At 45.9% G+C, this 27,838-nt stretch overlaps 1 protein-coding gene across 1 annotated transcript in view; it reads right to left on the bottom strand.

The window, feature by feature from the left end:
- The window catches only part of LOC144142922 (nose resistant to fluoxetine protein 6-like), a 113,635-nt gene that overhangs the window by 20,035 nt on the left and 65,762 nt on the right, over positions 1 to 27,838 (bottom strand). Inside the window, exons 4-11 of the mRNA XM_077674775.1 lie at positions 26,053 to 26,167; positions 25,760 to 25,851; positions 23,135 to 23,317; positions 19,101 to 19,194; positions 8,287 to 8,455; positions 4,970 to 5,049; positions 4,271 to 4,393; positions 315 to 435 (exon numbers count right to left, since the gene is read on the bottom strand). Of these exons, the coding sequence (XP_077530901.1) occupies positions 315 to 435; positions 4,271 to 4,393; positions 4,970 to 5,049; positions 8,287 to 8,455; positions 19,101 to 19,194; positions 23,135 to 23,317; positions 25,760 to 25,851; positions 26,053 to 26,167 (977 nt within the window). The remainder of the gene's footprint in view (positions 1 to 314; positions 436 to 4,270; positions 4,394 to 4,969; positions 5,050 to 8,286; positions 8,456 to 19,100; positions 19,195 to 23,134; positions 23,318 to 25,759; positions 25,852 to 26,052; positions 26,168 to 27,838) is intronic.

Genomic DNA, 27,838 nt, shown 5'->3' on the forward strand with positions numbered 1-27,838 from the left:
GTAACTACTTGCATGGGCATCCGGCTATGTTGCAGCCGTCATGGCAACATTTCTACAGTCTCGGAATCAATATCTTGGAGCATGAAGTTATCATTAATCATTTTAAACGCAAATTACTTCATTCTAATGTACCGCCTCTGGCAAGCCACACCATATTTTGTCTCATGTTTGCGGAACTGCGAAGCGTCCCATTTCGGCAACGTAATGCATGGTACACCAGATGAAGATAGTTCGGACGAGCACATGCCCAATGTTCGCCACGATATTGACAACAGTTTAGTTTTCTGACACTGGACCGTAAACTGTTGGGTTACCTTGTGCAGGGTGATCTTCTTCCGATGCGAGAGAAGCTCGCCAACAATCATCCCCATGAGAAACACGCTTGCTCTGGTGTAGGGTCGAATGTAGACCATCTCCGTGTACGTGTTCCGTGTTCTGGTGATTGGCACACATTATAGTAGCTTTAGTCAATGGGACAGAAAGTCATGACAACAACAAAAATGGTATCTGACTATAAATAAATAAATAAATAAATACCCACCTAATCAACAAATCAATCAATCAATCAATCAATCAATCAATAATTGGAGTTATGACCAAACCACCGATTCAATATAGCAATCAAATAACGAATCAATAGTGAAAACCATAAATTGGTCGATCGACAATACTCAATGAATGAGCAGAGTTTTCCATTAACTATTGAATGAATTCATTGAGAACTTTACGTGACACTCAATGTAGATAGTCTTAGCCACGGAGTGGTCTTAGCTAACCGTTTCTGACTGTCCTCTCAGATCCGATAGCGAGCACGAGCGCCATTGCACATGCATGGTCTTAGCTAACCGTTTCTGACGGTCCGCTCAGATCCGATGGCAAGCACGAGCGCCATTGCACATGCATGGCGCGCTCCGGCCGAAGCGGCGTTACCGGAGCGGGGCCCCGCTCCGCTTGCCCGGCACGCTGAGCGGATCATCACGGCCGCTTACGCTCGCGGGCGTTATTCCAAGATAGCTGCCACGCGACGAGGTGAGCGCGACACTGCGAACTTCGTTTCTTCAGTTGAAACATGCGCGACTGCACCGCGAAAGCGCTTTCGAACAGGCAAACTTGTAGCATGCATCAACTAGCTTTACAACGAAAGCGGAAAACGTCAACCGAAGCGCGAGCCTACTTTTATGCAGCGCCCAGAAAGACAGCCGTGTCTTGGCTATTCGAAAGTTTATCCGCTTCCTTTAAATTATTGAAGAGTATTATATCCTGTAGGCCACTAAATTAAGGTTAAATAATGCAATGAACACGGTATTTTGCTTTATTTGAGTCACCAAAATATCGATTCTTATGTTAGATGCGACGCTGAGAGGAGCATCTCTTGCCGGCCCTGTCCTGCGTGCGTCCGTCGTCCGCGTCCGCACAGCTGCGTCTCTCCTCCGCTCGCCTCCTCTCCTCTCTCCGATAGCGAACACTCTCTCCCAACATCTGCGGTCGTGCTGCACGCGGCGCCGCGCGCCGCGCTGCGCGCGGCTGGGCACTGTGCACATGTGCAGTACACTCTTAGGCAAAAAGGACTAAAAGTTCGTCCTTTGGGGGACTAACGGCCCTTGCCACAATAATTAGTCCGTTTGGGGACTAAATGTGAGGGGACGAACGCTTAGTCCGCCACTCGGTTGGTCCGTTCCGATACTCCCCAAGGACGAACTGCCGAGAGTCGCAGAAAAAAAATTTTTTTGCCCACCAGCAGGGATCCATCCACTGAAGCCCGCACACGCACTCTAAGAGCCCGGCGCGCTACCACGACACCACGCCGGCGGACGGAATAGACAGGGAGATGCTTTTCAAGTGTAGAGCGTGTAGTGCTGTGCCAGGTGATGGTTTCATTGCAACTGGTCCCGGAATTCCTATCCGTGCAAATGACCGTGACCGCTATTTGCGCTTAGCGCTTTGCTAACTTGATGGACCTTTGGTCCTTCCGATTGCAAGTACAACCTTACAATCAGTTTTTTCTCGTAAAGAGCAATCAACTAGTCGCCTGTAGAGATAGATGGCTGGGTGATCGGACGACTGATTTGTTTCCGCACAAATTAGCGCAAACTAAGTGTATTCTTAGTGCTCGATACATGCGTTAAGTGCTCCAGGTATCGTGTGTGAAAGCGGTTGTCTGTGTGAGTGTCACAATAAAGAAAGCGACCATAATTTCCTGCATCGGCGAAATCAAATTTAGCCTGAATTCTTCAAGTTAGCGTCGCTAGATGACCGGGACTGGGAGATGCAACTGGGTTTTACAGCAGTTGCAGCATTGTCATAGCTTTGGTGCACAAAGCAATTATGTACCGAGTGTAAAAGATAACTTTAAGACGCTTACCTGTAGCGAACAATTTTATTTTGCAGTTGTTATCAGCAACTAATGCGTTGTTTCTCGTCTGTGAAACATACATATTCGTTACGCTTAGGGATCAACATTTGCTATTGTCACTACTATTTGTGTTATTGTTGACGGGCTTGAAATCTTTCATTAGCCGTTATTACCCCGCCTGAATCGGATGCAACACAGCGTATCAACATAACTTCGCCGAGAAGCGTCTGTCGATAACGCATCGCCGCTCCTTACCATTACCCGCCGCTCTATTAACCCTAGGCGCTTTTCTTATAATTCACATCAAGATTTTTTCCAGTGGCACCATGTAAAGGACCCACTGACTGCAATGACTTGTGTTTTGGAAATCTGAAACTGTCCACAGACATATACGCGAATTGGCAACGACGACACCATTAGGGGATTAACGACGGAGCCAAGAGACTAAATTCATGCATTTCGTCTTCCCGTTACTCCTTATAGATCGGCGGGGACGAACAGTTAGTCCGCATTTGTGCACACGGCACACACTCTCCTACAGATACTCCCATTAAAGATGACCAGTTGCCCGCGAAGACTAACAGCTGTATTTTAGTCCCTGTTTTAGACCTTTTTGCCTAAGAGTGTACTCTCTCTCTCCGCGGTCTCCTCTCCTTCGGGCGCGCTGCGCCTAGAAGCGGAGTGCCGCGCTCCGGCCGGTATCTCAGTCGACGGTCGTCCGCGCTTGCGCTGCGCTTGCTCTCTTGCCCTACCCGACGATTGCTTGATGCGACGCCAATGGAACCCTCTTCAGCGTCGCATCACACCAGGGTTCCCGCGAGGGGAGGTGGGCGTAATTTTTGCCTTTAGGATGACGTTTCGGTTTACACACGCACGGGGCCCGAATGATGACCCGAATGATTCCCCGTCCAGGGAGATGGTTATCGGTTAGTCAAAAGCCTTTCCGCTGCTGACGCTCCGTTTGCGCTGACCAGCCTTCGGAAGCGGACCGTCAGAAACTGCCAGCAAAAACTATCTCGTATTCATTGATCTTACCAGATGCCCATGGTACAAGTAATGGGCCCGTAATGGGGAAAAGAGTGTAAGGCATTCAGCTGTTAAGCGTGGTTCTGTTTACGTTTGCGGCGCCCGTAAATGAACAAAAGTCGATGGTGATACAGCAATTTCTATTGAAAGCCGCGATTGCGATATACCCCAAACTTATAACATCAAGAGGGGCTTCAGCTATTTCGGATTGCATTCTGGGGTGTTTTGTCGGTTCTGGTAACGCAAAACCCCGACACGGGCTTTAGGGCTACCAGAGGACGGAAGAAGCAATGCCGTAGAATAGAAATGGTTCAGGCGCCTGGTAGAGGTGTCCTGACATTTAGTTCGCAGTCCACAACGTGTGTGTTAGGAAAACGATTTTTCTCTTCAGGGGTCGTATAAAAATGAGCTGCCGCTCGCCCGCAATGCCCTATGACTGTGAGTGAAGTGGTAGTGTAACAGCGAGCGCATCGATGCGCAGCTGCCTCTGTAGTGAAACAACTTCACTTTTAAAATGACAAAACACCAAAATTGCTGTTCAAAGCTGCATACAGAACATTTTCTGACCATACGGATAAGGTAAGCGTCAAAAACCGTATGTAATGGTGTTCTGCGTTTAATTTTATCCCCAAATTTCCCTTCTAGTTTTTTTTTCTATACGTCCTTCACACGCGGTAGTCAAACCAGCCTTAAGCTTAATAGGTGTGCTCCTTTTGTGTGTTTTTTGGCTTCTTCTTTACCTTCGTTGCGAGACATTAGGCGAGCTTTGCTTGGGTGTCCAAAGCACCAAGCACAAAGTAGATGAGGATAAAAAGTCAGAAGTTCCTTTCCGTGCCAAATCATTTTCTAGAGATGTGATTTGCTCAGCGCGGGACATCGAGAGTGACGTACCCAGGCTTGTATTCGCGGAACATCCATGTTGGCCCGAGGTCGTGGAGGAGCGTCAACAGGAAGGTCAGTGCCATGGAGGCCACGATGCCGCTGACGGACAGTACACGGCCCACCACTGGTCGGCTGCGTATGCGTTAGCAGCAACGTCTAGTTCACTATTACCTGAACCACCCTATAAGGGTATAAATGTCAGTACGTACTCAGGTTGCCATCCTTATGCAACCACTCATAGACGACAAAACCTTTAAAATCCAATTAGGCGTTTCGGCCTTTCATCACAACGTGACCGCACCTCTTAGCCAATCAATTACCAAAGTAACCCGCCTTCCTAAACTTTCTGATTCCAGCAGAACTGCCCAACACCATTCGGTGGAACAACCCGTGTTGGCGGTATACCAGGAGTGTTTATTTCTTGGAGGTTTTCTGCCAAATGGGATACCACGGCCAAAGCTTTGACGTTTTTACAGTGAGTACACCCACCTAACACTCGAGCTACACGGCATTGTGCCAATGAATACAAGTTCCCCTCCTTAATTTTCTCAAATGGATACGATATCGGAGACAAATGACATGCTACCCGAGCAGCAGCACTGTTTTGTTACTAGACCACAGGAATCTAAATTATCTCCCAGGTTCACTTGTTGAACTTTTCTTTTAAGAACTAAAACTATTATTTTATTTGAGAATAATGCCACTTACTGGTAGAACACAGGAATGAGCAGAACTCCGACCACCGTGAACTGCATCAAAATCGCGAACAGCCAGGTGTGTTCAAGGCACTGCGGAGCAAGCAGAATTTCGCCGTGATTAGAACCAGAAATATGCAAGCACCGATACCCGGTTTACTGAAACTTGGATGAGTTTATCAGCTGGTGGGACAGAAATTCCCCTAAACTTCCCTTTACGGTAAACTGTCCTGGGTTCGAGGTGGCGCTTAGTGGCTTAAAAATACACTTCAAGGAGTGTAGGGTTCATTATAATGTTTTTACTTGTTTCTAATAATTGTAATGTGAACTGCAGAAAGAACCCAACCAGCGGTTCTGGAGACAAAAGATTTTAAGGGGGTTGAAATCTGCGATGTCGATTACAGTTCTATAATAGCATAAAACTTCAGTGGAAACCTGCACAGTGGTATCCAACACATGCAATTCGCATCCCATTGTGTCATACGACAGAATTTCTTCTCCTAGCGAAAAATATAAGTGACTTTATTTTACGAGAGTAGGGTGCGTCCATGTGCGTTTTTGCATTAAATAAAAAATGTTCTCACCCTTATCGCGCGTAGTTACCACTCGTAAAGAAGAAAGAAATGCTTGATTCTGCGGAATTGCTGCCTTTTTTCTAAAGGTAACACAAGAAGCACTGCCAATGAAATGAGACTCTAGAAACAAATATGCACCACACGGATCCCACGGAAGACAGAATTGTGGGAGCGTCCCACCAAATAAGGGTCGGAACAATCTCGGATGCCAATCTGTGTTGCTTCGGAAGAACGGCTGGTTGATGAGACAGAAATGTTTAGGAAGCTGTTCCTTTAGGGTCCCGAAGTTCATTCAGGCGAAGCAAAGAGTAAGCGTATTAAAAATGTAAAGCCATGAATTTGAGCACGCGAGAAGGTGGAAAGGCGGCTCAAGAAATAGAACATTACGTATGGGAACGTATAGATGCATGCTAGAAGGAATAGCGAATATATGCGCTAAAGGACAGAGTTTATCGCAGAATGCTCATCTTGAGAACACGGTTGCGAACAACTCCGCGATTTTGTGGTAATACATTTAGTTTCCTTGAAATCATCCATCGATGCCAGACAACATAATAACATGTAGTCATTTCTTGTAGCTGTATCGGGCTGTCTCTAACAAAATATTGTGAAAAATGTGTAATGCTTTTTAGTTTACCCTTTTCTTCTACGTCCCGTGCAGGGAACTCTGGTGTTTGAGGTAATTTCTCGTCTTTCCCCGTTTGCCTCTCACATCTGCTTTTAATCGTTCACTTACATTTATTTTTTCATCTGAACTCCAGTTTTTTCCCTTTCTTTTCTTCAACTGTGTTTTTGAATCTTTCATTAGATATTCTTTACTGCACTGTTCAAGAAGGGTTTTCTTTGGTGCATGTGACCCCACCGGCAAACTGGATGGAAACTGCAAAGCAAACTGGAAATTCGTTTGTGCCTGTAGAGCTACGGGACAAGCATGGAAATTGAACACAGGTGTTTAGCGATGAACGGGATTGCTGATCGACGCATTTTAAAGGGACTCTGCAACACTTCAGATGGACGCTTTCACTCCTTCGTTAGCGTCTGGAGCACTGCGAAGCCTACAGTTACCACCAGCACGGAGCGGCACTGCCTGTTTGCTCGTCGCAACAGATGCGCCTTCCGTTTTTGCTTTGCTTTTGTGGGTTTTCTTAAAGTAGCCGTGGAATGCGTTTAGTGTTGCAACGGAAATAAACCGGCCAATAGCCGCTACCCTGCTGCCAAGACGAAATTCCAGCGTTCGAAGAACGGCAAGATCGGGAAAGAGAGAAAAATTTTTCCACACGTTTTTCAGTCATCTGACGGGCATAGAGCAGTAATTTTTGGCTGAGGTAAATTTCTGACCTGTATACTGATGTGTACTGGATGTGTGTACTATGTACTTTGTACGTGTGTGTACTTGTGTGTACTTTGTGCGTACTATGTGTGTACTATGTACTATGTACTTTTACTACCTGTGTACTGGGTGTGTTTGGTGACTACGTTCTCAAAGCATTTAGGATTTAGAAAATGTTTTAAAGAGTGTTGCAGAGTCCCTTGGATAAGCGCAGCCTTCGCGCTATAAGAAAGGCGGAGTATGGCTTAAAATACCTCCTGTTTTGTTTATGCAAAGGGAATCGTGGCAAAACCGCCGATGCTGGCATAGGTTTTCTTCAGCTAACTTACCCTAATGGCTTTCAGCAAGGACCGTATTGATGGGGAAAACGGTTTTCAATCCATCTAGCACACACTTACCGAACAAAGTATACAACATTTTAGCTACAGGCGAATGTTAGCTACAGGCGAAAGTTGGGTGAAAATATAGCATTACAAGAATCTATTTTCAATTTGCAAAGGGCGTTTATTTGTCATTTATTTCAGCTTTCCTGAACGCAAACGATATGGTGGCGGGAAAAAGACCTTAATCCTCTTTCCTCCGCGTCCCGTTTGAAAGAGAGTACGACGGTTTTCGCAGCGGCAAATATTCTATTGCCTCGAAAAATCTAAAAAACTGGAAACACCTTTAAACACATCTAACCCGACTTCGCCAGCATGAGTACATCTTTCTCATACTTACTGTTTGGTTCGACAAATGCGGTTCGAAAAAAGAGGCGCAATTTTCATCAACACGCCGTACCCGAGGACATTGCACTATGCACTATCCTGAATAATACTATAAGTGCGCTTAATTTCATTCAGCTTGTTACGACAATAATGCTTTGTTGGCAGCAACAGTAGGTTTTGTTGTATAGCTTCGCAGCTTTGAATGCCGAAGCTTTTCGCTAGATGCCCCTTATAAAGCAATTCAACTGAGGTGGCATGTGGCAGTAGGCTGTAGTGGTAGTCATCATAAGCTGGGTGGGAGCGGCGTTATATCAAGCAACATCATTAAACTGTCGTTAACCGTGAACACCATTCGCTGGCTCGATGCAATATAGTGTAAGCAACACAATTAAGTCTTAAGAAACAATCGGAGTAATACGACCTGTTCTGTTTGCTTGCTTATTTGTTTTTTCCATCTGGATGCATGCATGCTTCATTCATAATATACGATACCAGCTCTATTTCGCTAAGATTCGATTCTGATGCGTGCGATTCTGATGTGGCACCGCGCACAAAATGCACCCATCGTGTAGAGTGACGGCCACTGTCGCATAGGAAAAAGTGAGATTGATGGTTCTCGATCCGTTTTGTACACAGTGGCATGCTTGATAATAAAACTAAAAAAATAAAAAATAAAAATAAAACTGCTTGTGACAAACGAAATTTGAGCATCACTCACTTGCTGTTTCCTGGGGAGGAAGTTGTTGATGTGCAGTACATTGAACCACCAATTGCTCGAGCATTGGGCCACCAGGCGTCCTGTCTCGAGCTCCCACGTGGGGCCTTGACCCGATTGGGGGAACAGCGGAGCCACCACGACAGTGGTAAGCACCATCAGCGGCGTCAGCCTGAGAGCACACGCACGTTTATGCCGCAGGCATATCGCTGCCCTCATGTAGACTAAAAAGAGTAGCCAGGTGCATCTCTGACGATGATGGGCATGGATACTTGGTAGAGATTAAACTGGTTGTGTGAAACTACTTGGAGTGTGCTGTCAGAACAGCGGATAGCTAAAATTAACAAACGCATCAACTCCTTCTCCAATCACCCTTGTTCGCAGACATTGCATAAGTGCGCATTGTGTGCGATGCTGCTTCTGACACTGATTTGTGTTTCACTGTTAAGTACCAGTAATTGTGTGAAAAAATGTGTCACCAGGTTTTGTGATTTTTCCACTTCTACCGGTGTCAACTGGTAGGAGACTCTTCATTTTTAATTTTGTAATGAAGCATGAACCAGGAAAGTTTTCTTCCACGCACAAACAAACGTAAATAAGCTAACGCGCGGAAACACTCACGAACGCAGGCGTGCACATACGCACGCGAGCACCTTGTACCAGGAAAAGTAGTCTGTAGTGGTTCTCTGTGGAGGGGCACTTGCTTACGTGAACTTCGTGTTTATTAATGCGATATCGCAATCAATACGACCACGCTTTCGGCTGGCCCATGCTACGTGAGAGCGGCTAGTGCGGATGCCGGATGATATGGAGGCACTCGAAAAAGGAAGGAGACATATTCTGGTTTTAGCCACGCTTGTCATACATAGCACGACTGTAGGCTTGAACCAGCGACCTTTTTGCTCCCTTGCGGGCAGGCAAATCTCAACCGAACTTAGTGCGGTACTGTACAGCAGTCGCTGTCTCTTCAAGAACTCGCTGTGATTATGCATCCTAAAACGATGCCGGTCCACTGGTGGGGCCATGACACCGGGAGTCCTACGAGCACCTTCCACGTTTCTGGCACCAAAAGATGTCGCCAGGGTTTCTTGCAAGGAAAAGCATTTAGAGCCATTCTACTATTTGAAAGTGGATGAGTAGTGAAGTCGTATAAAACACACACACACACACACACACACACACACACACACACACATTGTTAGAGATTGTTCGCGTACAGTACACTCGTGATACTTCGAACTTAAAAAATTGAAGCTTTCAGTTAATTAAGACAAATTTTAAAATTTTGGATGGCCCGTTATGTATGTTTTCACTGCATTTTAAATGCTCTCAATTCAAACTGCTTCTTTGCGTAAATTTGGCTAATTCGCGCGTTTAGGTTGTCCTTGCCAGAATATATCTCCGCGTTTGCCGCTTCTGGCTGCACATTTGCATCCGTCTATCACTAGCAGTAGCAAATAATGCCGACTACCAGCATACACGTGCCAAAGCGAGAACGCGCGCGCCAACAACCCGGTGTGGTTGAGGAAGAGAGATAGAAAACTTCTTTTTAAACTCTATTGTGAAGACAAAGCAGTCATCCATTCATTATTTTATTCATAATATGAATAGCGGTTCAGTATTGCATGTGACTGTCGTAATATCAAATATATATGACTGTTTCATTACAACACAAGTTGGTATGTTGTCCCGAGTCATATTTGTGAGAACTTCTGATAATTCAAACAAAATCCTTGTGTCCCTTCGAGTTTGAATTTTCGCGGATCTATTGTATCTGTTTTTCTAATCAAAGGATCTTGTAATAGTAGTGACTATGAACTAGTGTTCGCCTAGTGAAACTTGGAAGGACTAGAATGTTATCTCAGCTGAACAACACACGGTTGTCCGTTTCCCTCCCGAAGCAGCCCGTGCATTTACAGCGGACGGGAATTTCACATCCCTCGCATCTTCCCTGCGAACTAATTACGTCCGGTAATTAAAGCTCGACTTGATAATATAATGGTCTTAGCGGCCGATGGTGATGTGAGTGCTTTGGTAAAGTTTTTATAACCGAAGAGCTACAAGATTTCTGCTGGGCATTTGGCGATAAAGTTGGCCTTATCGCAAGCGTTTTTGCGCAAGAAGAACAAATAAAAACGGAACCCTAGCCTATATTCGTCCTGCACTGTGATATTAGTTTAATGGCATGAATCAGAGAAATGCTTTGTCTGCGCATTTGTAAGTCTTTCGTAGATGCTAGCGCGAGAAACTGCTTGCCACTGGAAATTGCGGCATGTGATGCGCGCGAGAACGATTCTCGAGATCTTTCTTTGACAAAAGCAAACATCCTGATGTGTGCTATAACTGCGCAGTCACCACTGAAATCATACGCCGTTCAAATCATGTTACGGACCCCTGAAGATCTCCACAGTGAAGAAAAATCGAAGAGGCCAACAATACCTAGTGGCATTTGCTTTACAAAAGGAGGGAGGGAGCACGGTGTTTTGCTGAGAGACCAGAAAAATACACGGAACCCTGGCCATCTACAGCTTCAGCGTAAACCTTAAATGCTAAAACAGCCTCCATAAGGGCCTGGCTCTAAACCAAACCAGATCCACTAGCCGGCGCATTCTCTTCCTGTTCATTATCTCCGTTTCCACATTTTCCTTTTCGAAAAGCCATGAACTCAACGATTCCCCATGAATGAAGGCTTATAAATCTCCAAGTTCCGCTTTGCGCCATTCACATAAAAAAAACCCGCCGGGAAGTTTTCATACTTTGCAATTACCCATAACAGTGCGACCAAGTAGCGCTATCAGTTTTATCAACGCTTAAAAGGAAGACATTCAATTTTTTTAGTTCTTTTTTTGCGAAATGTCATGCATAAACCATACTGACTAGATGGCAGAGATGTGGCGCCGGCTTTTAAAGACGATAGTCTGTCTTGAGTGTTTTAAACGCAGAAATTTTGGTCTGCCTGTAGGTCTGTCTGTCTGTCTGTCCGTCTGTCTGTCCGTGAGGCGATTCAGCCACTCGGCCAAAGTGATAGAAATACTGCGTGATAGTCTTATATACCCACAGCCAAATCGAAAGATCTAAAATCCGGTGTCAATGTGCGTACTTGTCAACATTGTTGAACAAGAACAAGACATTACGCAAATATAAGGCAGAAATTCAATACACAAGTGCTATTTATAGCGTTCCTTTATAAAAAAATATGGATGCTTGATTTTTGCGAAATGAAATACATCCACTGCAGAAAAAAAAGTTCACTTCGTCGCCTACAGTCGCCCGCGCCCTTATAGCTTCTCGCGGCATTTTAAGAAATCATGCGGAACAATTATGAAAGGTTCCGCTGGATAGGTTCCACGTTGTGGTTGGAACGCACGCGGTGTAGGGCAATGTGGTTCTATAAACGTTGAAGTAGGGCGCGTCGATTAACGCACGTTTCCGCCGTACGGGAGCGCTGGCATCGAGGAACCCGACCTGGAGGAGTACAGTATAGCCCACTTATTGCGAACCCGGTTTTAACGATAAAGCGGTTATAACGAACAAATCTTCATTTCCCGTTACCATTGGTATACACAGATTTTCTGTCCAGATATAACGAAAAGCGGATATAACGAAGTGATTCCGGTTTCCCGTTGTGTTCGTTATAAGCGGGCTCGCCTGTACTACGCGGCAAATTTAAATTTACATGAGCAAACCTCTAGCGTTCTTACCTTTGGGGGCAGCGCGACCGAACAGAAACAGCATGAGCGGTCAGTGGGAAAGCAAAAGGAGGCATTTAGTTGGCAAATGTCGACGAAACGACATTCGCAACAAAAGGGGCAGATACGCGGCCAATTTTTTTATTTATTACATTTAAATTGCATGAAACTGACATGCTTTGACATAGCATCTCAGGCAAGAATTGCTCTGAACAGCACATATTAAAAGTCATAATTAGGCATTATAAAGAGATTTATGTATCAAAATACAGAACGGTTTTGAATTCGATGCTATCTGAGTGGGTGGACGAGGCAAATGTCACCGAGCGCTTGTGACCGTAAAAGTGACTTCCTAGTTAATTTCCATTTCATTTAGTGAGCAAACAATTAGCAAAGTAGGCTTACCTAACTCGCCCTCTTGCTGGTTAATAATCTACCAGAATATACTGTGGCCATATATAGACGAAGCGCAGATGAGCCGTAACCCCACGTGCGTCTCGGACCAGGGAGGTACAAAACGCTCGTCGTGAACTGTTGAACGTCATTTACCGTGGAGACCTCGCTAACCTAGCTAAGAATGAACGAATAAATGCATGCATAAGAGCATGTGAAGGCACGGGGTAAAGAAGACCCCGCACGTAGGTTATTGACAGAGGTAAGGGTAATTCGTCAGGCAAATGGATCACATGCAAAGTTTGGTATTGTGACTCGCAAAGAACAGACAACTATATTTAGCTGCTTTGGAGTTTCTCCGCACAAGGAGTAGCCACCTCATGCGTATCTCAAATACTCTTTCAGGCAGTTACGACTTCTAAGAAAGCCCGTTAGGTTTACTTTGTATGGCCTGCAGTATTTCGCAAAGGAAGTTCGAGATCGTAGAACAGTGGTGAATGGCTTGCTGTTGAAAAAGGACAAGCGAAGTAGAATAAAAAAATCGCATAATGTCCAGCTGTGGGCTTTTCAGTCAAAATAATTAGAACATCAGCGAAAGCTCGCTTCACGTTACAATCACGCAACATTGTTCGTTGCCTAGGGTACGTACTGTTTGCAAATGTACCGTAATTTGACGTGAGTACTCCAGTTATGTCAGCGGAAGTTATGAGGTGATCAGTTCTAAGGCTCGCCGGTTGTTGCGCTAGGAGATTAAACTTCAGGAACACTTTTGACCCGGGGACCAGACACATGTGTGCGCAGAAAAGCCTGGCCTGAGGTTTACAGAAATGATTAAGATTGGTTGCGGCACAAACCTGTGGTTTGTGAAGTCTACCATTATGCGCGGACAGAGAGTTGATGGGGCCGACGGTGAGTCCTACACAGATGCTACGCAACCCGTGCCGTCTTATTATTGGTCAGGGGTGATACACTTTGGGTCGATAGAAATAGCGAGATTCAACCTCAGAAACAGGGTGCTTCGTTAGAGCAATAGAGGACCTGACTGGAGCGGCAACATGAAACAGTTGACAGTATAGCACACGGGTACCCATGCAGCTAACTCAGTAGTCTGAGTAGAGCAAGAGCCACCTAAGCTGCAGACGCCACCAACAGCTTTAGTACACTTCAATTTGAGAGCAGAAGGACGTGCACTAATAAAGAAAGGGAATACGCATCTCTGAGTGCGAGCTCATTGGTGCATGATGGTGACAGCCCCAGCCCTGTAAATGGCGTCCTCAAGGTCCAGCATGCACTGGTCCTTGCGGCCTGCTTGTGCCCTCTCTATTAGCATGCGCTGGGTCGAGAGGTCCTAGATGGACATCCGGTCCACCCACTGCTCGTGCGTGGCACCGGGAGTGAGTATGACGGGTGGGAATTGTTGGAATTTTCCTATCAGATCGTACAGGATGCGGCGCTAGGGGCAAAAGTTGCAGGCGCTGTAATATTGGGTTGAGTAGATAGGGTGGATGAGGTTTGAGTGGGGGTGTGTTCACTTTGGCTTGAAAAAGGTGGACGTAGGGGGGCGGGAACGGTTGACGTTTATGTCTGTATTTGGAGAGGATGTCCGTGTAGCCATTTAGTGTGTTAAGGGTGTTTTGCTGGTTTTTACACTCTTCGGAAATGGCCCAAACGGTAAGTACTCGGGCAGGGGCATGTGCCGCCTCCTTTCCGTCCAGGGGCTGGTGTCCAGGGGCCATACTATATAGACGTCGGGAAGGTGCGGGAAGTTCTTGAGGATTTAAGGGCGAAGAGCGATATGCGGCCGAGCTGGTAGTTGCAGCATGCGACTGGCGAGTCCGTGATGACTGTAACGTATTCGGTATCCGTTCTGCCCGCAAGCGCCATGGCAATTTCCTCAGAGGTGTTGGGGCATATCGTGGCGATTGTAATTGGGGTGCCCTGGTGGTCCATCATCGTAGCTGGGTAAGCCGGTTTCTGGGTATAGCGTACGGCGTCCGTGTACCGCGTTGCAGGATTCTCTGTGTGCTTCTTGGTAAACGCTTCAACCGGATCTTTGCGGCGTACTTTGTTGTAATGGAGGTGCATATTTAGCGGTATGGGAGCTGCAGGGATGTGTTGATGGATGTGGAGAGGGGCACGTTTTGGCTGGTCTTCTTTGGGTGGGAAAAGATATCCGAGGCGTGCAAGGGTGTCTTGTTCGCGGATTATAATGAATGCAGACCAATCACGGTTGAATCTAAGGTGAGGGGAAGGGTGTATGCAATCTGTGCTAATGTCGCCCTCAGCACAGCTGCAGTTCAGCTAGGTACCGTAAATCCTGGGCAAGCTACGGCTAAAAGTGGAGCGTGTAATCTCCTGCAGATATATAGAGCTCACGAGTACCAGGATAATTTCAGATATGGAGCTGAGAATACTGTCACAACCCTGAGACGAAGCGCTCACTGCGTACATGCGCTACGGTTAGCAAGAATGGGGCTGGCCCAGTCAAATTGGGAAGTCAGACTTGGGCAAATGCCCGTGTCTGTCTTGCGATACACGCGGTTGTGTGACCCCGCACACCACGGTGGGGCAGACACGTTTTAAAGGTCATTTGGCCTGGCCGATTTAGGGATCCATGCATAAAGAATGTGTGCACAGTGGACTCCCGAAACTCCTTAATCAATCGCATGCGCCAGCGGGCTGAGCCACAGTTTTTGTACCTTTGTGCACTGTTTCTTGGACTTGTGTATCATCTTATTTCATCTTACATTTCATCTTACGTTTCATCTTATTTCATCTTACATTTTTAAATATCTATCGGTTTCCCCTGTACCATCGTCGCGTTGGCGAGAAAGTTATGTCGAATTCCTTACTGTTGTGGTAAATGTACGGATTTATAAGTGTGTTTAAAGATGCATCTGCTTAAACGATTTCTACGGTGCGAGTTTCGTTATCTTAATCGAATTAGTTCGAGCCACAGTATACAATCGAATATACGATGTTAGGTGGTGTGTGTGTTTGTGTGTATCTGCATGTGTGCCTGTATGTGTGTGTATTTCTGTGTGTCTGTGTGCGTGTGCGTGTGTGTGTGTGCGTGCGTGCGTGCGTGTGTGTGTGTGTGTGTGTGCGTGTGTGTGTGTGCGTGTGTGTGTGTGCGTGTGTGTTTGTGCGTTGGTGTGTGTGTGCGTGTGAGGCCCTTCCTGTCAATAAAGATTGATCGACAGGCAGGTACTTGTGCTTGCAACACCTTTCAGTTGCACCACTAAACGAGTTTAATGGCTACTCTAAACAAAATATTGACAAAAGTAAACAACACGCTGGAGGACGTATCTGATGCGGCGACGAGCCAATGAAGCAACGCAGCTCTGTGCTGACGATCACTATACCTTGAGTTATGCTTCCATGCACGAAAGAAACGGCGCAAGCGTTTATCAACGCTGCTGCGTGGTCACCATTGCATGGTCGCTCGCATGGAAAGCGAGCTAAAGGCACTCGATTATATTAGTGAGCCTACGTTTTGGCAAGCAGTTTTGTAATTTAGTCCAAAAACTCATCAGCTCGGTATTAATTAACAGCTGGTATGAAAGTTTTAGGTACAGAAAAACACAGATGAGTTTCCTTCCGGGTTAGCCTTCTTTATCAGTATTGCGGTGTTTTCTGGTGCCAACCCGCCGCGGTGGCTCAGTGGCTAAGGCGTTGCGCTGCTGAGCACGAAGTCGCGGGTTCGATTACCGCCCGCGGCGGCCGCTTTTCTGATGGAGGCGAAAAGCAAAAACGCCCGTGTGTACGAGATTTCGGCGCCCGTTAAAGATCGCCAGGTGGTCAAAATTAATCCGGAGCCCTCCACTACGGCGCGCCTCATCGCCTGCGTTGTGTCGGCGCGTTAAACCCCACAATCAATCAATTTTCTGGCGCCAGGTTTTTACATATCGTGCCGCAGCTTCGACCACGACGGTCGAACCTGCGGAGCGTTATGTCACAGGACATATAGATGGACAATACCCAACAGCGCCATGACGAAAACCAACGCAGACGACGACAACGATGAAGAAGGGGCTGGCGTATCTTGTGCTGGCTCTCTGGTGGCCGCCATGTAAATATAGCAAATAGATTGTCCGCGGTACGGGGATCGGTACCCCGCATCTTCACCAAATTGTAAGGGTGTTTATCAGTGCTCAGGAGTGCTCGAACACGGAGGAAGCTATGTGGGGCGATGCCCAGTAATATCATCCGCTTCTCGGAATCTCGCTTATGATGATTTATTAGGGAACGCCAAAAGCATGGCAATGATGATGATTCGCGGTGGTGCACGGAACTCGCGTTGTTGGGGAATGTCCTGTCGTATACAATATATAAATGTGGCCCTCCCTGGAAAACATCATTCGTTAGTTCAGAAGATCGCACCCGTAGTTCATTCTGAAGCCACAAAGTTTTACGCCCATGGCGTGCTGTTTCGTTTGAAATGAGCAAAATTGATTCGTTGACGATGCGATGAGGCTCGCCGTTGTGGAGGACTCGGGGTTAAATTTGTCTACCTGGGTATCTTTAACGTGCGCCGAAATCTCGTACACACGGGCGTTTTTGCTTTTCGCCTCGGTCAGAAAAGCGGCCGCAGCGGCCGGAAATCGAACCCACGTTTAGTGCTCAGCTGCACAATGGCTTAGCCACTGAGCCACCACGGCGGGTATGAGCAAAAAAAGCTTTCCTGTGTGATCTGTCGGGTAACTAGACACGGTTTGTTGCTCTGCGGCAACGCAGTTGTTCTCCTCATATCGAATGAACACGCGCGAGTTTCCGGCTAAATTGTTTTAGCAAAAAGAGAGCACCTTTAAATATTCAAAAGTCTTTGCAGATATTTGTGTACACGTATTGATTGATTGATTGATTGATTGATTGATTGATTGATTGATTGATTGATTGATTGATTGATTGATTGTGAGATTTAACGCGCCGCCGCTACACACGCAAGGAGGTGCGCCGTAGGGGAGGGCAACGGATTAATTTTGACCACCGGTGGTTCATTAACGTTCGCAGAAATTTCGAACACACGGGCGTTTCCGCTTTTCGCCTCCACCAGAAAAGCGGCCGCCGCGGCCGGGAATCGAACCCGCATCCTTGGGTTCAGCAGCACAACGCCTTAGCCACTGAGCCACCGCGGCGGGTATGAGCAAAAAAAGCTTTCCTGTGTGATCTGTCGGGTAACTCGACACGGTTTGTTGCTCTGCGGCAACGCAGTTGTTCTCCTCATATCGAATGAACACGCGCGAGTTTCCGGCTAAATTGTTTTAGCAAAAAGAGAGCACCTTTAGATATTCAAAAGTCTTTGCAGATATTTGTGTACACGTATTGATTGATTGATTGATTGATTGATTGATTGATTGATTGATTGATTGATTGATTGATTGATTGATTGATTGATTGATTGATTGATTGATTGATTGATTGATTGATTGATTGATTGATTGTGAGATTTAACGCGCCGCCGCTACACACGCAAGGAGGTGCGCCGTAGGGGAGGGCAACGGATTAATTTTGACCACCGGTGGTTCATTAACGTTCGCAGAAATTTCGAACACACGGGCGTTTCCGCTTTTCGCCTCCACCAGAAAAGCGGCCGCCGCGGCCGGGAATCGAACCCGCATCCTTGGATTCAGCAGCACAACGCCTTAGCCACTGAGCCACCGCGGCGGGTATGAGCAAAAAAAGCTTTCCTGTGTGATCTGTCGGGTAACTCGACACGGTTTGTTGCTCTGCGGCAACGCAGTTGTTCTCCTCATATCGAATGAACACGCGCGAGTTTCCGGCTAAATTGTTTTAGCAAAAAGAGAGCACCTTTAGATATTCAAAAGTCTTTGCAGATATTTGTGTACACGTATTGATGGATTGATTGATTGATTGATTGATTGATTGATTGATTGATTGCTTGATTGATTGATTGATTGATTGATTGATTGATTGATTGATTGATTGATTGATTGATTGATTGATTGATTGATTGATTGTGAGATTTAACGCGCCGCCGCTACACACGCAAGGAGGTGCGCCGTAGGGGAGGGCAACGGATTAATTTTGACCACCGGTGGTTCATTAACGTTCCCAGAAATTTCGAACACACGGGCGTTTCCGCTTTTCGCCTCCACCAGAAAAGCGGCCGCCGCGGCCGGGAATCGAACCCGCCTCCTTGGGCTCAGCAGCACAACGCCTTAGCCACTGAGCCACCGCGGCGGGTATGAGCAAAAAAAGCTTTCCTGTGTGATCTGTCGGGTAACTCGACACGGTTTGTTGCTCTGCGGCAACGCAGTTGTTCTCCTCATATCCAATGAACACGCGCGAGTTTCCGGCTAAATTGTTTTAGCAAAAAGAGAGCACCTTTAGATATTCAAAAGTCTTTGCAGATATTTGTGTACACGTATTGATTGATTTATTGATTGATTGATTGATTGATAGTGAGATTTAACGCGCCGCCGCTACACACGCAAGGAGGTGCGCCGTAGGGGAGGGCAACGGATTAATTTTGACCACCGGTGGTTCATTAACGTTCGCAGAAATTTCGAACACACGGGCGTTTCCGCTTTTCGCCTCCACCAGAAAAGCGGCCGCCGCGGCCGCGAATCGAACCCGCATCCTTGGGCTCAGCAGCACAACGCCTTAGCCACTGAGCCACCGCGGCGGGTTTGTGTACACGTAGGCGCACGTGTTCTGGCTTGACCGTTCGTCAATAATTACTTGATTCTTTTTTCTCTCTTCGCAACTTACACCAAACATATGATGGTGTCGCCAGCTGGAGTGAAGTTGATGATGAATTGTATAGTGATATCCTTGACCTTGTCTTTGAGGAGCGTCAGGTTTTCTGAAAAATAGGTTTTTTGGAGGTTAGTTTAGAAATAATTTTTTGGGAGGGGGTAATATTGAATACCGAGAATTTTTCAGAAATGTGGCATTTATAGTATTTCTCGATATTTGCGACGTTATTAAGAAGCACCTCGCGTTACATTTTACGGGAAGCAACACAGCAAAGACGTTTTTTGCCCTGATTTTATGCTCAAAGAAGGGCTGATATTATTGCTCCTTTTTTCCCCTTCTCTGGATACTTGAATATCTGTGTAAACGAACTGAAAATAGCGCCGAGCCTACTACGGACAGCGCAATGCAAGGTGCGCTAATTTAGGCAACGGTGTTTAGGGAAAACTGTAAAAGCGTGCCCAACCCTGGCCACGGAGTCGGCTGCGCACATATGTTTGCCCTGTGAGCCACTGTGTCGTGCTTTCATCTACTGTAGCAGGTCCGTGACACGAAGAGATAGCCCTTTAGCAGTGCTTATGATACAGCAAGAAATATCAAAACTCTTAGCAATGGTACTACAATAACTGCTACTACAACAATTACTACTACTGCCCTTACTGTCGCTGCTTCGGCTGCTCTTTCTACCCTTCTTCCCTAAGATAAAAGCTGCAAACTGCTGGGCTTGGCTACAATGACCATAATAAAAAACGTTATCAATAAAAACATCTTTTCCGGATATTTTCACTCCTAAACGATCACAAGCCCTGAAAAAACAGGGAATCATGCCTGGGGTTTAAAACCGAGAAATCAGACTAATCTTGTCGCAACCGCTTCGAAGATGTTACCTTAAAACAGCAACAATCTCGGTACATCATCGAGATGATTTGAAGGCCTTCAGGTGAAAAAACCCTTACGCCCTCATTTACGAAAACTGAGACGGTCTAAGAAATCACTGTCACATACGCTTTTAAAAATGTTCGTACCCCAATGCACCTCAGCACTACGGCCAATCGAGAAAAGAGCATGCATACTGACCATACGAAATGCGAACTGCAAGTGTTATTACGCAATGCATGCAGGAAGGTTTACACATAGTTATGCCACGACGAACATCCTTTTCATAATTTCCCGAAAGCCATCATTCGATTCCCCTGAGTCTTCCTTGGCGTCAGAAATTGCTGCCTTTCTTTTCTGTATTCCTTCAACGAGCTCTTCATTTTCATTCTACATATACAGGATGTCCCAACTATCATGCACCAATATTTCTAAAACGATCAATACCGTAACTGAAAAAAAAAACATAGTGAATAATGTTTTCAGTACGGTGGAGTGACGGCCAGTAATTTTTCCGTTAATGAGATTTCATTATCTAATTGTAATTACGTATCTAACTCTAGAAGTACTGTCCTAATCATTAAAGTGTCAAGGAGGCATTTCTAGGTAATCACAAAAGGCATCTCACTGCAGTATTTTCAGCGGTGAACTACCTGCGTACTCATTTATTCTGACCGATAAAGAAACCCCGCGAAATATGAAAAACACCACGTGACGGCACTTTCGCCTGCATCATAAAGCAGCGCCCTCGAACAGGCGCCTATGAGTTAACCAGAATAAAATCAAGAGAAGTAAAAAGAGTTTGTGCCTTTTCTCCCATAGAGTTTCTTAGTATATAGGAAGGAACTCTATGTTATTTGCCACACGTGGCCCGCGAAGCTTGCGGTTGCTGCTCCTTCCATGCATGCCACTATCAAGGTCATACGCTGTCTCTTCGGGCATATGACAGACAAAGCATTTGCTTTCTATTAGCTTATTTGGGGGTGCTGCTTTATGATGCGGGTGGAAGCGCCATCACGTTGTATATCCATAATGCACGGGGTTTCTTTATCGCTAATGAATAAATGCGTGTTACCCCCACCACCAGAATAAATGAGTACGTATAAACCGGATTATAGGTCGAGTGGGAATATAGGTCGACCCCCTACCCTGAGGTGGGAAAAGTTCACAAAAAAAATAATTCGGCACAGAAGCGCAATCACGATGACTATATTTATTTTCGACGCCCGTCCGTCACTGCCACTCACTATGCCTGCCGAAGTCACTCGCCTGAGCTCTCAGAGTCGTCCAAGGATGACTGCTTCGCAGTCATCTTCCATGCCATCAGGCGCGTTGCTGATGAAGCACTTCCTGAACGCTCGTGTAACCATGTCGTCGGGCAGCGACTGCCAAGAGGAGGACACCCAGCTTGACACGGTCGCAACCGGCCCGTATAGGTCTTTTTGTTGTCGCCGGCTATCCACAGTTCGCGGAGCAGGTCCGCGCATGGCCTCCGGAGCGATCGTGAGCGAAGTTCCCGGACGAATTCCGCCACTTTGTTCTCCGACTCGGGGTGGACCGCTTGTCGTCCACGGAACGATCAGTTTCGGGGGTTGCACGCGCACAGCTTAGCTTTCTGGCTCCGCCAGTACCGCACACTTTTCTCCGAAACGTCTAGCTGGCGTTGCGCCGCCATATTCCCATTCTGCTCGGTGACTCAATCGCCGTCAGCTTAAACGCCGCGGTGAACTGGCATCAACTGCCGCCACTCATCTCGGAACAGAGACGTACAGAAATGTACGCACGCACGCACAATAAACGAGTAAAAGACGAAAAACTAGAGAAAAACGAAATCAAATAAAAGCCTGATAGTGCGAGAGAGCAGTCCGACACGAATGGCAATGGCGACCGACTGCGCTTGCACATTGTTGCCAGACAACGATTTACATTCTGCCAATGACCGCTATATAAGACGAGGGGTGACTTTTGTGCGGATTTTTTTGGAAAAAAACTCGACCTATATTCCGGTTTATACGGTACGCAATACTTTCGTCGCCGAAAATATCACAGTAAGATGCCTCTCGCGGGTACCTACAAGTGCCTCACTGATACTTTAATTATTAGAACCGTACTTCTAGAATTAATAATTAATTACGATTTCTTCATTAAATCTCACTAACGAAAACATTACTGGCTCCACTGTGCTGGAAACATTGTACACTATAGGATTTTTTCAAGTAGGCCATTGCTCTTTTTTAAAATATTGGTGCATGATAGCTGGGACTCCGTATATTAAATATATGCGTGCGCCTACAACCACATTTTTGCCTATTCTGTGTTGTCTCTTTTGACAAAGCTTCACTAGTGCATAAAAAAGGATTGTTTCGTTTTATAAAAGGAAATCTCGAAGTCCGAACAACGCAACATTATCTTGCTAATCATGCCCTCCGCATATGAAGTAGCAAGCAACGAACAATAGCATTTAAGGCCGTTCAAGGTGCACACCGGGAACAAAAGTTTCCTGGGCGCGATTTGTCAAATCAATGCTAATTGTTTCGCTGCCTCGTGGTGAAGCTCCTGCTAAGCCTTTCGTGATGATTCTGTGAACCATGGTGCTTCACTTAAAGGGGAAGTTATAAGTCAGCGCAGAGCACAGAAAAATAGCTTTGAAAGCCGGAACCGTGTCCTGGAAACTTTTGTCCTTGGATTTACATGCTACTGACATATTTCGTATTCGAGACGTATAAAACATGAAGGCGAGGAAAGTCAACCAGACAACGGCGTCCGATCTGCCATAGCGCTCTTGCGAAGAGAGCGTAGGGAGCGAAAGAAAGGCAAGCGATATAACGGCTAAAAACACCTCAACACCTGCACGCTATCGTTTTGTACCTTCCACCGCGGCTTGTGAAGCGGGTCACACAGTCGAGTACATCATGAGCACTAAAGAAAAGGTGCATGCGCCGGTCGGGTTGACCACATTTATGAGCAGTTTGCATTTATTTTCACAATGTTGCACGTTTTTCATGAATTTAGCAAACCACTAATAGAGGGTCTAATAGAGTCCCTGATAGAGTCCCTGCATTACGTGTTCTCGCCCATTGCTTCCAAAGCGCGATCAACGAGAATTTCTCGACAAAGGTGGAGACTGGTGATTTCCACTTTTCGTGCCGTGGCTGCCCCAGGCGCCGCCTTACTGGTGAGCGCCATCGAGTGCAGCAGCAGGAAGTGTCCCATGAGCAGCCAGATGGCGCTGAGTGCGCGGAGCCCCGCCACGCACGCCATCGCGCCGTGTTCGTCCGCCCTGGACAGGAGGCGGCGCACGTTCCTCGGCACGGAGAAGCAGCGCAGCAGGTCGCCCACGCAGCTGCCCGCCTCCGCTGCGCCCACGCGCACGTCGTTGCGAATGGTCCACAAAAGAGTGACACGCACGTTCCAGTTCATTTGCAGTGCGCTGAAAGAGACCTGTCCTTAAATCGAAAACGATGTCGTCGTAAGGCACCTAACGCATTGTATTTTCGTCACTGATGCTGCACTGGTTGTTTTTTGGAGCTACCGCATATAAAAGATTGCTCTCAGCAGCAACACAACGAATATTCCTGCCAAATGCCAAGTGCGGGTAGCTCAATTAGCTGAATGGAAATAAAGGCGTGGCATTACGAAAAGAAGTACTCCAGACCACAGTGTTGTCGGCAAAATTGAAATTTAAATAATGTTGAAATGAGAGTACTCCATCCCGGCGGGACTCAGTATATGACAAATAAAAGGCTTGTTATTTCGAACTTCGCTCGCGAACAGTAAAAATTTTAACGTTCCAGGATTACCTATAAAAGAGCAGCTTATTATCAATCGAAATATTTCATTGTGATCGTACTCTGCAGTGCGATTTGGAGATTGGTGGGATAGATGCAAAATGTGCCTCGCAACGCCGGCAACACATACTATATGCTTGGACTATCAGTGGTATAAATACCTTTCTCTGTTGTTCTCCCATGCCCTTATTAATTTTGATTGTATTGTTTAAATTCGCTGAAGGCCTCATTAGTTTTTACAGAGTTGATGGAAAAAAGAAGAGTTGGCAAATAAAGTGATGGCTGATCGTTGATCTGAATGAAATGACAAATTTTTTTGTTGTAAATGGTTATCTTCACATGATTAAATTTTGGCGGGCCCTAGTAACAACGCCAGGGCCCACGGAACCTTCACCTTTTCCATGGAAACATGCAAAAGTGCTGTGACATTTCAATGCATTCTATACTATTACCAATAGTTGACGACGTTGAGGGCTCAACGTTGACGGCGTTGAGAGTTGAGGGCCAGGAACGCACGTACGAGCGTAACAATCTGCTCCTCATTAAAGTAGTATCCGCCAGAACTGAAGCCCACAAGTTTGGTCAACATGTCCAGCGAGGTGCATGGAGGCCATCTTAACGTTGCAAAAGCCCTGGATGCTATTTATACACCACGAAAGGTATACCCGGTAATGTTTTACATTTGTGGAACACCGCGCTTAGGTGCCACGGGGGAAGGAGGGGGAGGGGGGCGGGGGCGTGCAAGCGAAGAAGGAAACCAAGGGAAAGTCACTGCTTTCGAAAAATAACCAGTCGTACATGCAAAGAGTTTTATAGTTCCGCCTCTAATCGTTTCAGGGACTCCTAGCAGGCAGCGAGCTTCCGTTCCATTGTGGTAGAAAGCCCGGAATTTCCTGTGCGCACCCAGCGCCATCTACTGCGTCACTTCGAACACGCCTCCCATTATTTTATGCAACTGCCTCAATAGACTACAGGAGAATTCTGGGTTTTGTAGCGAACCAAACAAGGCCAAACAATGCTAATTTTTTTACCCAAAGCCATGTTTTTTTATATTGTAAAATCTTCTCTTAGCGGTATTCTGCGCATTTTTTTCGTAAATAAAAGTGATTTGGTATCCTTTAGGGCGGTTTAGAGGTGGGGCGAGTCATATCAACGCGTTTAATTAGCATTTTGCATCGCGTCCGAAATTTTGGCCTTGTACATAATCTTGGAACGAATTATCGCTCCCAGGCACCACAGAGATGATGGTATCCTTGAGCCCTTGTTAAGTGAACATGCCTATCACCAGAAAGTTTTTTATAGGGCAGTGAAATGGGTGACAGAAAAGCACCAAGTATTTCTTGTTTCAAATAATGTGAATTTGCAAATGACTGAAACACCATAGTAGAGAAGGTAATTTGAGAAAACCATCAGGCTTCGTCTCCAGAAAAAACACCGTGCCGATGCCAATGCGATTTCGTTTCCTGGCAAACTTTTTTTGCGCATAGTCAAGTCTTTATCGGCAGCAAATGGAGAGCGGTACTAAATTTGGTTTTTGTTAAAGTGGCTTCCCTTGTTCTGCCATTTCTGTGAGAATAATCTGAAGATAACTTCCAAACTCGTCTCCCGTCGGGTCACAGCATTTTGAGGACCAGATTCTGCTTTCTAAGAACCACTATATCGTAAATCCCATCCGTACCTCATGTGAAGCTTCGTTAATATCCTGTACGTTTGATATGCTCAGTACGTCACCCTTTTGACAAAATAATCTATCCGTCAAATGCTTGGCAATTTTTGCGAAGTTACGGAAATTATAAACTCTATGTGGTGTGGATATAGCCCCCTGCCCACTAAGTTCCTGGTGCTTATTTATGACTGAAGGAACAGGTTGCGGCAACACTGCGGAGAAAAGACGTAAGGCACTTTGTAAGATACCGCTACATTCTTTATTCGAATGCCCCACATTTACGTTTTGATGAGACAAACAACCGTAGCTTTTTGACAGTACTGTGAAAAAGCGAAGAATGTTACGTTTGCCGTGGTTGTGCGCAGGCTTCACGCTGTCGATGACAGAGAGCAGAGTTCCAAGAGCCATGAATAGGAGGATGACGCCGAGTAAAACCCTGCAATTAGAAATCGCAACAGAACACATCTCGTAATCGTGCCTGATGCCAAACTGCGAAAAGGCTGGGTACCTAAAAATGATTCGTCTACGAAGTTTTCTCCCCACCCCCCTTGTTTTTTTTTGTATCATTTAGACACGTTGACAGGAATTCGAGCAATATGAGTACAACAAAGACTGTTTTATGCATTTCGGCACTCACAGGGCTACAAGGAATGATGGCGTCCAGTTTATAGCATCCACCTGCTCACGAGTCTTGCAACCTGTCACTTGAACCGTGATGGTCACGTTGGTCAGGGTCCTCAGAATGGGCGCAACTGGATACATCAACCACAGAAAGACGAATATTAAAAAAAATAGTGGGCTCGTACGCGCTCCGCCTTTAGGCGTGGAACGCGATCGCACTATTGAGCCCGGGTAGTATCGCACGAAAACTTCCCAAGCGGTGAAAAGGTTCCGCTCCTGCTCGCACGTCATCTGTTGGTGCAGCGCCATACATTCCAGGGTGTTTTAGTGGGCGCCACAAATTGGTGCTGCGTGATTGTTCGCTCACGCCGACTTTTCATCACGATTTGCCCACAACGACGCCGCCGTTTCATGGCACCCTTAACACTAGGCGTTAAAACTTGTGGGAGACAATTAGGTCTGCTGACGCGTGGGAATGCTAAACTATTGGCCCCCGATATGGTCACTTGGCAGCAGATGTCGCCGTAAGACGATAGCGTTTTGCCGCCTCCGCCGCCACCCACCCCGCACGCTGTTCTCCCCCCTTTCGATCCTCTTTCAATTGACACAGAGGTTTGCCAAGTTCGATTCAATTTTTCCCGTGTTCCACTGCTCCCTCCACCTGGAATCGTTTGTTGCTGACGTTCTTAGGGTACTTTCGCTGCCCAGGGTAATTTGGGTCAAAATATTGTTTATCACTCGTATCTTTTATTTTATGTCGCGAATATCGAGCACACATTTATTTTGATTGAAAAGAACCCTGCAAGTGCCAGCTGATGTTTTGCCTCAAATATGCTTAGTGTTTTCTTTTTGCTAAAAAATGTGGGAAAGTATGAAGTATGTTTCCATATTCAGTTGTTCGGAAATGATTTCGCTTAACTTCTCGTTGAAACATTCCTTTAACTTTTGGACGGTTGGATGAATCGAAGGACGGACAGATACACAGACAGACCAAAGTTTTCGGGTTTAAGTAGCCCAAGGAAGACTATCGTCTTTAAAAGTTTCCCTAATGCCACTGAAGTTGGTGCTGATTCATTACACTCACACAAGCGCTGCGAGCATACGGAGTAGTTGGGAGCACGACCGGCTTTATAGACAGCGACTAGGCCATCGCAGCCGGCGACAACGGGAGCCAGCGCGCCAAAACATTGCGGTGAAGGGAAGGCGTGCTCCGACAGATGGGGCTAAGTTTAATCCCCAAACTCGCGAGCTTCGCTTCGCTCGCAGTGGTGCCTGAGACTGCTCGCATAAAATTATGGTCGTACCTATCAATGCCAATTGTACCGATCACTACCTATAATACCGGCCAGGAACGACAATTCACGGTTCAATCTAGAAGAGTTCCTTGGCTATGCAAATGTTAATGTACGCAAGTAAACTACACTGCTATCCTACGTACCTGCTTGACTAGCATTCTTTATTTTCGAGCATCTTCGTTCATTTAAACATGCAGAAACTGTCGACTTTCTCTTTACGTCGAAAAGCTTTCTTTTTTTTTATTTATTTATTTATTTATTTATTTATTTATTTATTTATTTATTTATTTATTTATTTATTTATTTATTTATTTATTTATTTATTTATTTATTTATTTATTTATTTATTTATTTATTTATTTATTAGTAATACCCTCGGGGCCAATGTCATTATAGAAGGGAGTGGTTACATTCATAAGTAGAACGACAAGAAAAAAAAACAGCGAAGGAAATACATATCAAACAAACATCTTATACAAAATAAACGCAGCAAGCAAGCATAACTGC

This window comes from Haemaphysalis longicornis, unplaced genomic scaffold, assembly GCF_048455015.1.
Source record: "Haemaphysalis longicornis isolate Haplotype H1 unplaced genomic scaffold, Haemaphysalis longicornis Haplotype H1 scaffold_1, whole genome shotgun sequence".
Taxonomy (NCBI): domain Eukaryota; kingdom Metazoa; phylum Arthropoda; class Arachnida; order Ixodida; family Ixodidae; genus Haemaphysalis; species Haemaphysalis longicornis.